The sequence below is a fragment of the Crocodylus siamensis genome, chromosome 5 (assembly GCF_052110815.1).
Source record: "Crocodylus siamensis isolate JL-2025a chromosome 5, ASM5211081v1, whole genome shotgun sequence".
Taxonomy (NCBI): domain Eukaryota; kingdom Metazoa; phylum Chordata; order Crocodylia; family Crocodylidae; genus Crocodylus; species Crocodylus siamensis.
This window is the reverse complement of record NC_143399.1, coordinates 122,476,274-122,489,391: the sequence shown is the minus strand read 5'-3', so window position 1 is coordinate 122,489,391 and position 13,118 is coordinate 122,476,274. Positions and strand designations below refer to the sequence as shown.

At 40.9% G+C, this 13,118-nt stretch overlaps 1 protein-coding gene across 3 annotated transcripts in view; it reads right to left on the bottom strand.

Annotated features, from left to right (window-relative positions):
- The window catches only part of ELMO1 (engulfment and cell motility 1), a 450,632-nt gene that overhangs the window by 224,471 nt on the left and 213,043 nt on the right, over positions 1-13,118 (bottom strand). For all 3 annotated transcript variants that reach the window (XM_090050152.1, XM_090050153.1, XM_090050154.1), the window contains one exon: positions 8,139-8,243. In XM_090050152.1, coding sequence (XP_089906278.1) covers positions 8,139-8,243 — 105 coding nt within the window. The remainder of the gene's footprint in view (positions 1-8,138; positions 8,244-13,118) is intronic.

Genomic DNA, 13,118 nt, shown 5'->3' with positions numbered 1-13,118 from the left:
CCTAGAAAACAGGCTGTATATATTAAATCATATTCCCTAATGTGATACAAGAAAAAATGCATGCAATAAAGACTGTTTTTCTTACTGACTTGAACAAATTGTAAATACACTGCATCCCTTTCGGGGGGGGGAGAAGGGGGGCAGGTGGAAAAAAAAAAATCAAAGGAATCAACCTGAATTTTACTTTGAGAAACTGCTCTGATTATATGTTGGACTAATCATGTTTGATCAGAGTGAGATGAGTAGGCACAAGGAGACTTGTGAATTGGCGGAAGGATGTGGAGGCAGCCTCCTATACAACAAATGTACGGGTTATAAAATATACAGTACACAGTCTGACTCAACCCATTAAAGTTATGAATGGTCTTCATAGAATGTCAGCATAGAATCTTCATCTGCATCACTGTGGCTCAGAAATGACACCTACTCCTCCACATCATTTCTGAAGGCTCAAAGAAGAAAAAGAAAAAAGTGACTCAAGTAACTGCTTGCCAGAAAGATTACATCTGTATTACTGCTGTGTGTGAATACCTGAGTTGTCAATTCACTGGCAGTTCCAAAAAACAAAAAAATCAGGTTGGCCCAAAACTTAAAGTTACTGAAACGTTCAGCAGATGGGAGGGCAGGGGGTGGGGATCATTGTGAATGAAAAATAATGTGCCCCCTTGATTTGGGGCATTTTGACCACTTTTATGAAAAGCCAAGGAAATCTAGAAAATAAAGGCTAGCTTTCACAATGAAATGATGATAGGAATGGCCTCCTCAGAGCAAAGTGATTAACCTGGACATCAAGCCACTTCGGAGATCTGGTTTCTAACCCTCCTGCTGGATTTGGAACAGAAACTTGGACTCAGATTTCCTATCGCTCAGGATATATTTTATATTAAATTGACACTGGATAAAATAACTCAACAGTTACTGGAGCAGATGCTAGAAACTTTTTCTTTTTGGTCTGATAACTATTGAAGCATAGCAAGTAAAATGGAACAATAACAGGGGGACTAAGAGCACCTAGAAAAGCCTACTGTATGATGAGCAGGGCAGTCTCCTGAGAGCAGTGAAATGCATTTGGACTCTAACAAGTAGAGGAAGAAACTTAACTGAGGACTCTCAAAACCTGGATCTACCCAATAAGCTTGTAGATAAAAGAAGGGTGGCATTGTGCCCACCATTTGTAGCTAAATACAAAGAACTTGCACATACATGCAAGCACCCCCCCAGTTTATGGAAGAGCAAGATTGGGCATTTACCTCCAGGAGGTGGTTCAGGACAATGAATCCTTAGTGAACAGGAGGTGTCTCCCTGAAGGTCAGAGCAAGACGCTTACGCCTCTGACTTTCCTGCTAGATACCTTATGCATGTCCCAACTCAGAGTACTGGTTGTTGTGAATCCAGTTCTGAAGCACCTAACTCTTCCCAGGTGTTGTATAAAAAACCCAGGTATACAATTCAGGTCTGTAGTAAGCTGCCCCTAAAAGTTAGGCACTGCAAAGTTCAGCACTGGGACACCTCAGTCTTTTTGTGGATTTAGCCTTAATTTCCCATCCACCAGTGAGACCTGTTGAAATCTGGACAAAGGAGACATAGCATTTGCCTTCTACAGACACAATCTGAGCTTAGGAAGCCATGAAAATCTAACTCATAATCTAAGAGGAAAAAAGTACAAACCATTTCTAAAAGCTGCACATTACCCAAAACACATGCATTAGATTAAACTTATGGACACCATCATGGAGCCAAGATCATTCTGTGATTCCACAATAGTCCCAGCTTAGGACTTTTTTCCTCATACACCCACAGTGAAGCATGAGAATGATTTAAAATAAACCAGCATATTAGTAACTGAGGATAATAAGTGATCATCGTATTTTACAATGTCACGCATGTAGAGAGGTCAGTCCATTGTATACTACTATCCCTTGCAATAGCCTACAATCATTTCAGTTTTACCAATATGCATGGACAGACTATAGGAAAAGCAATAGTCCTCATTTTATTAATATTAGCAAGTATGCAATTATGTGTATACTAATGGACACAAAGCTCTATGATTCACTCTTAAGTGTATCCAGAAGAACAATGTTTTTAGAGAAAGTTTGAATTTTTCTGACAACGCAATGGTAATGGAAAGATTAAATAAACTACAAAGGCTGTAACACCAAAAAAAAAAAAATTCAAGGAAAGGTTTCTCCATCAAGCTATTTTTTACACATCAGAAAAGTTTCTGATCTATATTACTGCAGGTTCCCTGTAAGGAAAATTGCCACTCTAATAAAAAAAAAATCTCTGCTCTGTATAGCATGCATTTAAATGGTAACTTACAATTTTATTTTTAAAAATTAGTCAAAATTGCTGCTGAAGTGGTTTTTGAACAGGGAGGGGGAAAGAACTTGTCTGCTCCACAAGAACAAAAAGAATATCTGTCACAAAGCTTTATTCCAATCATTTGCTTCACTGTTAACTTTAATTATACAGTATGAACTGTCCTGTAATTATGTAGCTTGGGAAACTGCCAATTTTTCCTGTGGAATGTTAAAAGTTCTTTAATTTCTTCCAGAGATTCAGTGTTACTTCCATTGGTGCATACAGCATTTATTATGTGTCTGCACCTTTTAAAAGCAGGCCCTCTGAGGATGGCAATAGATTTAAGTGGAACATGAATAACTGCTGTGTGCTTCACTTAAATCACTAATCTTGCCAAAGTAATTAATAAAAAAAAGAAAAAAGAAAAGCTAATTCAGCAGCAAACTTTTTTTTCTCAAAACCATAAGGTAACTAGGAAACCATATAATCAGAGAAACCAGGGTTTATTTCTACTAAACAACCTTTCCCCCTTGGAGACCACAATCATTTTAAATGGTAAACAAACAGACAGCAAGATTCTGGAACAATTAACATAAAAGCCAAAATGAAAAACCAACTCAGAGCTTAAAAACTGAACTGGAGGAAAGGAGGAAGAGAGAGAGTTGGATAAAACATCGACAAAAACTTATTACAGCTATTGGAGTAACAACAGTCTTGCTGAACAGTAAGCAAGGAAGAATGCAGAATGGGGGAGAGGGGTAAAAGGAAGGGCAATATGACTCCAATAAACTATTGTTCAAGTTTGTCTCTAATTTTTCTCTTTCAGTAGTATGACAGTCCTGTTTTCTTCCTGAGATTCTTTCGTCCTTTAAGATACAACTATATCTCTTCCATCTGCAGTTGCCATGCATCACCTGGCATTCTCCTTTGTTTTAAGGGTTTTTTTGACACAGCATATCATTCCTCCACCCTTTCACGAAGCACAAGGCCTATAAATTCTACTCTGCCCTGTCTCAATAGCTCCATATGTTCACAAGCATGTTTGGAGAGCTTTACATGCATGAAGAGAGGCATAAGCAAAGTATCTGAAAAAAAAATCAGGCTAACATCATCAACTTCAGCAGCGCTGTTTCCGTGCAGTTTCCCTTAAACAATGGGGTTTTTTTGTTTTTTTGTTTTTTGGGTTTTTTTGCACCGGTCCTGGAAGCACTGGAATACCAGGTGAATGCATGGAGTGGACGGAGCACGCTCCAGTTCCACCAACCAATACCAAAAAGAATCTGCTCAACATGAGCGGAATGCGGGTGCTTTTGCAAAACTTTGTGTGACTTTTTGCAACTAAGCTCCTCCTGTTACAGACATGGTTGTTCATGCCCTTTGGACTGTACCACACACTTATGGTGATATGTGCATGCACATTAAATACTGGGTTTATTTTGGAGCTTTCCGCTTTACCAGGAAGGACAAGCTGAGGTTAGATCTATTTGGAGAAAAAACATGGAATTTTTGTACATGAGAGCTACTGATTTGCATTTTCATAGTACAGATGAGAAATAACTACACAGCTATAAAAATCACTGTACCCTGGCTGGCTACCATCCATTACTAATGAGAATACGGAGATTTGTAATCAGCTGAGGACTGTACAAAATGTACCCTGATTATGCAACCTGATTAGCTACTAGTCTTCCCAGGGACATACCCATAATCATAGCCAATTTAGCTTTCCACCCAGGTATTCCACTTGTTACCTACAGTTTAATTCTAAACAGATTACTCACTGAAGGGAAGAAAAATTAGTCTTCCTTCAATCACCAAATGAAACCGGACACAGGCAATGTCAGAAGGCTGAGGAGGAAGGGAGTAAGTAGAGGAGAATACATTTATTGTAGCCATATTGATGGGGAGCTATAAAGTGTATTTAGAGCTCAGGGATTTGTAAAGCCACTCACAACGCTGGACATAGGAAGAAGGTGCCCTCAGTATAACTAGCACAATTTCTTGATGATACACCTTTTAATTCCCCACATCCTGGGATAAGAATCTGTCTGGCTTGTAACTTTATTTCTCATCAGCTCTGGTTGCGAGCCTCAGATTGTAATTAGTCCAGGGCATGGATATTCCCTCAATGAAACCCAATGTACAGTAATTAACTTTGTTACAAAGGGCAATTTTACAAAATTTCTTCTTCCAGGACACTGTGTTCCAATCATAATGTAGGAAGGTTTAAAAAAAGCATTGGCCACAATGGATATTTTTATTTGCTGACAATTCTAAGTGTCCCTGAATGTTACCACATAACCAAGGACGAGACTCCTCTAGACATCATAACAGGCTCCAGGACTGCAGCTACTAATAAAAGTTTCATAGGTACATCAGCAAAGGCTAGAATTTTACAAAGTAAATTGTAAGGCATGGATGTGAATGTCACCTACACTCCAGTAATTCAGCTCCGAATCCTCACGTAATGTCACTGAGACCACAGACATTCACTGTGGGTTCAGGATGATCCTGTAAGGTGCTGAGAATAGCCCCAATCCAGAATAGTACAAATGTACCTTGACCTTTTAAGCATGTGCATTGTGTCATTGGCTTCAATGGAACCATTCATATGCTTGGAACTAAATATATCCTTAATTATCTTGTTGGATTAGGAACACTGGCTCAGCTACTTAAAAGACTGAGTAACTACAGGCCTCATCTTGAACCATTAATATCATAAGGAGCTTTATCATTGTCTTCAATGGGCATAAAATCAAGCCATATGTATTAAAATCTTCCTTTTTATTTTCCTTCTATCACCCTTCTTCATACCCTCCCCATTCCTTTTTGCTCTCAATCAGCTTATTATCCTTATTATCTGCAAGGGGAGATAACATGTATACAGTGTTGATGTCAAAACAGAAGTGCAGTTCATTAATATTGAATTTCATATATGAGGAGTTTTAAAGATTTTCATCTATAGTATGAGCATCACATTCTTAAACTCCACTTTTGTGACATTTTCTCTTAAATTCCAGAGCAAGGGGTGTGTGGGGAAGCAGAGGTATGTTTGAAGAGACAGCTGGGAATAGATGGTTACTGAGATCACATAAAAATCCATTGTAGGGTTATGACTGATCACGTCTGGCAGGATTGAGGAGTGGAGTGCGTACAAGTGAGACTCAGAGAAATGAGCACCAGAAGCCAAAGTTCAGGAACAGCTGTGAAATAACATGTTAAAAGACATGTAAAGAGCATGAGGATGGCAAAAAGAGAAGGAAACAAGCAAGCAAGAGCTAAACAGGAAGATCCAACAGGGACCTGCTAAGACGAATGTGGCCTGCTGGGATAGATCAGGGTCTGTGAGACAAGGAGATGAATGACATGAAAGCCAGATGTCTTCCTATGATCAAAGAGTTGCAGCACTCCAGTTACATTCCCAACTCTTTGATCCCAGAATTGTTTGGGCACAATGCTAACATGGTACATTGGAACAATGTGGTTAGCTGGGATGGCAGAGACAGTGTTCAAGTGATGAAGGCACTCATGAGGTCTGGGGTGGATTTCCAGAACTGCTGCAAACTCTTATGACCTGAGCAGGTCATTTAAATCACCCTGTACAACAAATCCCTGTTCATTAAATGAGAATAAAATTGCTGCCTCTCAAGGTGCCATGAGAACAAGTTTATTAATGCACAAGAAGCATTTAGTGACCCTAATAACATAGATTATATACAAACAGGCACGCATATACAAGGGAATAATGTATACAGTGAATGCAAGGACTCCTGTCAATCAGAATGGTATTAGAAAAAAATTTACATTGCAGAATCAAGTAAAGCCATGACCAAGAAGCTGAGTAGCATTTAAATAGTGGTGAATTTGCAAACCTAGTTCTTAAGTACTTGCAAAAATGAATTTAAAGAAAAAGATGAAATTTCGTGATGATTTTTATTCAGTAGCAAGAGCCTTTTTTGCAAAAATTTATTGGACCTACTTAATAATCAGGAGAGATATTAAACAAGCTTTTCAGCACAAAATGCTTTCCTCAGGTATTGGAAAGACACAGATGTGGCTCTATATGAAAGAGCAAATAAAAAAAAAACCTTGTGTTTCATTGCATTATGTACATGAAAACAGTCACTTAAGAAAGGATGATGGGGCATCATGTGACGAAAAAGGGAAGTGAGAAAGGAGGAATGGCATTATGTGCCCAAAAGCTTACTTAACACCTTTCCCAACTTAACAGTTGATCCAGTGAAAGGATATCACCAAACAAATCTTGCTTCATATATTTCCCCAAACCACCATGGCCACAATACCACTCCAACTGTACTACTTTACTCCTACATTCAAAAAAATTGGCCTGGTCTCAACTGGGAACAGATGCTGTGCTCCTTCAGCAAAGAGTATTTCATCTCTCAAGATCAGGATGTTCAAAAATGAGTTTATGGACAGTAGCATCCAGCTTCTAATACATTTCAAAGACAATGAGTATTTACTTCTCTTAGACGATGAAAGAAAATAGAATTCAACTTAGTTGTTTGGTCATTTTTTAAAGTTGATCTTTTAATATATAATAATGGTCCTGATTTCTTTTTTTTTTTTAAAATACAGACATAATAGTCATTGCATTGCATGCTACCCCTGCTTCTTTAATGGCCACATTAGAGCTGAGCTGTGTATGAGAGGTCTTTAAAGGGCAAATCTGACAAGTATCCTTATTGTTTCCAATTATGGTGACATTCTGCTTATGGGTCTGCTTTGGACTGGATGTCAGCATGCCCTTTTGCAAACAACTGAAGGCATCTTCTTTGAGTGACAGCTGTAGGGTAATGAACATAACTTAAAAGTTCACATTTTATTAGCACCTTTATGCACCATATTTTACAGCGCTCCCGTAAAAAAATTACCAGCAATGATTTATACATTTATTATTTTCTGGATGTATTTAAGGAAGACTTCAATAGACTTCTTTCCCCATCCCCAAACCCCCTTGGAACTGCACCATTTAGCTGTCCCAGCTATTTCAGGACCATTTGACTTATGGGTCTTCTACCAAATTGATTTCCACATCCTCTGTTCTCATTCATACTAGGAAGGCTTACTGAAGGCAAAATATTCAGTTTCAGTTAAAAATCAGTAAAACTGATTCTATTTAGATGCTGGAATTATTCCGTTATATGACTCTTTACATAAGGAGACAACATATAAACGGTTGTTACCAAACTGCCTTTAAAATAACCAATGTAGGAGGAGGAGTGGGCAGGGACTGGGGGCAGGAGCAGGGTGTGCAAAGTGAATCATACTCCTTTTCTCCCACTTTGCCAAATGAAGTGCATCATTTCCAATGCCATGCCAGTAGGACTATCTTCATTCTTAGGACACTGTTGATAAGGTCAGTTGACAAGGTGGTTATTAGTCAAGCACTGGAGAAATTCCTACCTGCAGAGATGAGGTGCATTTTTGACTAGGTAAAGGGAATGGAGAAGGGCACAGAATCATGCTGCTATGTGTAAAAATATGCAAAAATACATACATATATTTTTATCATTCAAGCCTTCCTTCATACATCACATAAGGCACATGCTTATTCCCACCTCCCCACCTTTTTTTGTACATAATCTTAGAAAATAAAGAGTTTTTTAGATTATCTGAACTAGTTATACAAACAGTAGAACATTGACCCAAAGCTTAAAATGGTGGTGTTTTATGCTGTCAGGTATTCTTTCCAGTAGTTAATCCCTATGCGCGGTGTCAGGATCCCATCTATTTTCCTGAAATTATGCGCAGAAATTATATAAAGCATGTAAACTGGGAATCTAATCTGTTAAATGAGAAACAAACCTTACCCGTATATATGCATCTTGGTGATGCTTAGCGAAGTACAACATGTTGTCAAGGGCTAGCATTCCTGGAGGGGTCTGTGTAAAATCCATTGCTGGGTTTACATGGTTCTGTGGAAAGATAATAAAGACTACTCTGTAAACATCTGTGCTAAAGTTATCAGTATCTACTATTATCTTTTAATAAATGTATCATGAGGCCCTGCTATGCATTCAAATTGAAGATGCAGAGAAACCAGCTACAGAGTTGTTATACATTTTCAAGCACTACTTTTACAGCTGGTTGGCTCTTTTTATAACTGGATAGTTCTTTTTATCGTGTGATAATTACTTTGTACATGTCACCAGCGTAATTTTTTTTGCATGATTAACCACATAATTGCGTAATGTGTCATGTGTAGCAGGGGTCATAGTAAAACCCTAGGGTGCCAGTCCAGAATCAACTAAGTAATGTATAGAAATAACGAGATGACCCATGTTCTGAAAAGCTTAAGTACAATTATTATCTGGTGGGCATATTGATCCATCAGTTTCATAAATTTCACCGTGTAAATTTTCAAAAGCTCAAATAATGCAGGAACACAAAACTTATAGTCAATGGGACATGGGCTCCTAAGTTACATGGATATTTATAAAAATCCCACCCATGGTATCATTTTTACATTGAACATGAAATTGGAAATACTTGCATACTACGTACGTGCACAGCAAAATATCTATCTATATAGAACATATTGTTTTATATCAAAGGTGCAATGAAGAGCACAGAAAGTAACTGAGTTCAGAAGGTAACATATATAAACTGTTTTGGATCTCATGGACTTCTGAAGGTAAAGCGGGGTGGACAATTATTTTGGGTGGAGGGCCCCGCTTACTGAGTTTTGGCAAGTCATAGAGGGTTGCATGATAGGCAGCCAGGGGCAGATCAATATTAATTTTCTAAATTTTTTAGGGGCCGCATGGGCTGGATAGAATGGCCTGGCAGGCCGCATCCAGCCCCTGGGCCGTATTTTGCCCACCCCTGACGTAAAGGGTCATAAGCAAAGTATTCCAAAATTCAACAATTTCATTTAGGGAAGTTCTACACACCTGAATTTCAAATTTGCATTTTGGCTTTGATTGCACCCAAGAATGCATGGCAAGGCAATGGAAATTAGGTAAAATGTGGAAGCTTCTAGACCAAGCTGTAAAAATCTGTAATTTCAGGGACTTTAGGACCTTGTTGCACCTTACAGTGTGAGCTGCACAAATGCTGATTAGTGGACATGTCTACACATGCACACTTAATGTGCATCAGTCCAATCTAAGGCACATTAAGAGTGTGCATCTACATGTGCGTGCCCTTAATGCACCTTAAAAATGGCAAATTTAGGTTAATCCCACCTAAATTTGATACCTGCATAAAGCGAGTATCAAATTTCGGTGCAATTAATTAAAGCACATTAATGTGTTAATGCACATTAATGCAGGGACTTTAGTGCTGGGTCTGCCCAGCCACTAGAGGGCCAGCCAGAGTTCCTGGCTGACTTTCTCCTCCTCCTCCAGGGCTGAGCTATAAAAGCCTCCACCCATTCTGTGCCTTGGGGCATACAGCATAGGTATCCTGAAGGAGCCAGCATTGTCAGCATGAGACCACCAACCCCTGACTGTCTCCCCTGGACAAGACCCAGGCAGCCTGTGCCCACCCTGTCCCCTAGCCAGAGTTGCTCCTTGGCTACAGGTGAATGTTGCAAAGGGCTGCAGCCTGCTGCATCCTTTGCCCAGCCCTGAGATTTCCCCCAGGGGTGCTGGCCCTGCTCCCTGCTCCTATACAACCCCAGCAGTCTCTTTGCAGGCACTGTGGTGAAGCATCTCTGCTGCACAGCTCCCTGTCCCTGGCCATGCCCCTGTCCACCCTCCAGGGGCATCATTGCAGGGACAGCTGCACAGGGGCCCAGAATGCTGAAGCAGGTAGCATGTCCAGCACATCATCCCTGTCAAGTCGTGTGAAGACCAAGGTCTTATTGGCACAGTGGGTGGCCATGACTGAGTTCAATCATCAATCCAATCTTCCTGGAGTAGTGCTGGGGGGTGGGCAGGGGGTAAGGTGTGCGTGGGTAGTGCGGCAGGCAGGTGTCAGAGAGAACAGTCAGGTGCACCTCCATGTCTTAACACTCCAGGTAGGGCTGAAGCTGGTGCAGCAGGTCTTCAAAGGTCACCCAAGTCATCCAGAATGTGTTGACCCACTAGTCATCATCCCATTCCTGCAGCAGAACATGTTGCCACGAGTCCTGGCTGGCGTGGTGGGGCTTGTGGGACAGGAGGGTGACAGCAGTCCCAGAGGGGGCATCCTGGAGCCTGTGGTTACTGTGGCTGGCCGCTGCAACTGTGCAGCAGTGGGTGCCCCAGAACACTATATACTAGTCATCCAGCCAGTGGCCAAAGTGGGTGGAGGAGGCAGGTGGCGCAAGGTGGCCAAGCGCTAGGCACTCAGAATGGTGGCAGGTGAGCCAGGGTCAGGAGTTGGGGCAGCCAGGGATGGGAAGCACAGGATGGCAAGAGCAGGGCAGGTATGTTCTACCTGTGTCTGTGCCATGCTGCTGCTCTGACATAGGAAGCATCAGCCCAGAGGCAACAGTGCAGTGGGTGTGGTTTCAAGATGGCTGCTAAGTGCTGGCAGCTATGTGTCTTGAGGGTGGAGCTTCCCATGGTGGTCATAGGGTCACCTGGCAGGGCTGGAGCAATTTGGAACTAAAGTTAATCTCAAATTCCAGCACATGTAGACAGACACCTGCCAAAAATACTTAATGTGCATTACTTTAATGTGCATTAAATTTAAGCGCACTTAAATTCATGTGTAGATGTGCCCAATATTAGTGCTCTCTCTAGTTTGCAGCACACTTCAGGCCAGTGGGGACCTTGAGGACTGAAAGGTAAGAATTGCCACCCACACCTCACCCCCATTCTGAGTGACTTTCCCACTGCCTCCCACCCTCCCCCTGGTCTCCACCCCATCACCTCTGAGGATCTCCCCCTGCTCCTTGGGGTTCTTCCCTGCTCCTCCACCCCACAGTCACTTACTTGTAGCTGCCTGCCTCTCCATCCAAGGGGAAGCAGGCAGAGAAGGGTTAACCTGCTGCCCCAACCTGCTGCTCTTCTAGGGGCTGAGCTTGCCCAGAGAGCTAGTGGCAGGTTAGCCCTTCCCTGTCTGCTCCCCCGGGACAGACAGCACAAGCAGCCACAAGTGAGGAGGAAGAGTGGAAAAGGGGCAGTGAGCAAGGATCTGGAGTATTAGGGAGGGCGGTGGGGGGAGGGGGAAGCAGGCCCAATACTAAGGTGTAACTTAGACTGCATACACTTTAGTGTAGCATGAGCTGGATGGCATGGATCAGAGAAAATCCTGCCCTGAAATGGCAGGATTTTGCTGCATAATGAATGCTTAAACCAGTTTCAGGTGTTAATGTCTGGACAATCCAAGGGTTAAGAGCTCCCCAAAATTACTGTGCAATAAGGTCCTTAAAGCATTTTTACCGCTTTAATTAAAGCACCTGGAGCATCACATGTATCAACATCCTTGCACTGAAAAATGGCAGCAGGGGCACTTTAACTAAAGTTCATTGAATAAGCTTTAGTTAAAGCATCCCCACCACCATTTTTTCAGCATGGGGATGCTGATGAATGTGATGGAGTCTGCTTCAATGTGCTGTAATTACAGCCTTGCTGCATGTGTATAGGCACCCTTAGATGCAAAACCACAAATCTGCCCCAGGTTTGTTCAACAGTTTTGTTAACAAATCCAGCCTTGGATCAGATAGTATGAAATCTGCTTAGGGTGAATTTCATGCAGCTCAATGTTTGCAGTTCTAAACAGGCTCTTAAAAGCAACATGCATAGCTATCTCTCACAAAGACCAAGACCCAGGGGTATGGATTCATCTGAAATTCTTATCTTGCCTTACACACTTTCTTATCAGAATCGCCTTTTCAGTGTTCATCTCCACTCATCATTCTGACATGCAGAGATGTCCCCAGTCACTCAGCAATCGCACTTTCATTGTGTGAGACCCAGCTGTGAGACACTTTAAAAGTGCATTTATTATCAGAAAAGTGCCTATATAAGAATAGGATAGATTTTTACCCCAACAATCTTTTCCTTGTGTGTATTCAGAGTCCTATCTACTAACTTTACTGACAAAAACATGTTTTTACTACTTTTATTCTGGTTGGTTCTGCAGGGCCAATAAAACTACAGGAGGTTGAGATGGAATTCTATTCACTCTCATGCATCATTGGAACTAATTTCAAGCTGCAGAATCTCTTGTCTTTAGATATTTGACAGGTTGGTTTTAACCTGTCAATAATTCATATTCAGTATAAGAGCAGAACTATTAGCAAGAGGAAACTATATATTAAAATGTCCATTGTGTCTCTGTAAAGACACAAAAATTGAATCACTTTCATGCCCCTAGCCCAAGACAACTGAAATGCACCCATGGATCTAGTCAGCTGCTATTTTAGGCTGAGTAATGTGCATGATCAAGGGGACATTTAAAATGAAAAAGGAATTTGTGAAATATCCCTTAAGCAGTATAAAGCGGAAGGAAGAGAGGGAATGCATCTTGGCACAGAAGGCAATAACCTTTGCATCAAAAACAAAGATAGTTAGGATATCGGATTAAAGTTTTCCAAAATGCTTCTTTTTTTTTTTGGCTACATTTATTCTTTAATTTTTTTAATAACTGACGCGAAATGAGGACAAAATTGTCATGGCAATAAAAGTTCTATTTTTGACCAACTCCCCTTCTTACACTTCCTGGCTCTTTACAAAACATGCATTGGATCAAATATGATATTTCTGAAATGTTGATACAAGTAACCTCCACTATTTGAATGATAATGAATTCTGGCTCTCTCTTAACATAAAAAAGGGTCACAGACTATGGAAGACTGAGCTAGAGAGGCAGAGGCAGAAAATTTGATTGACAAAATGAATATCCAAAAGGGACAT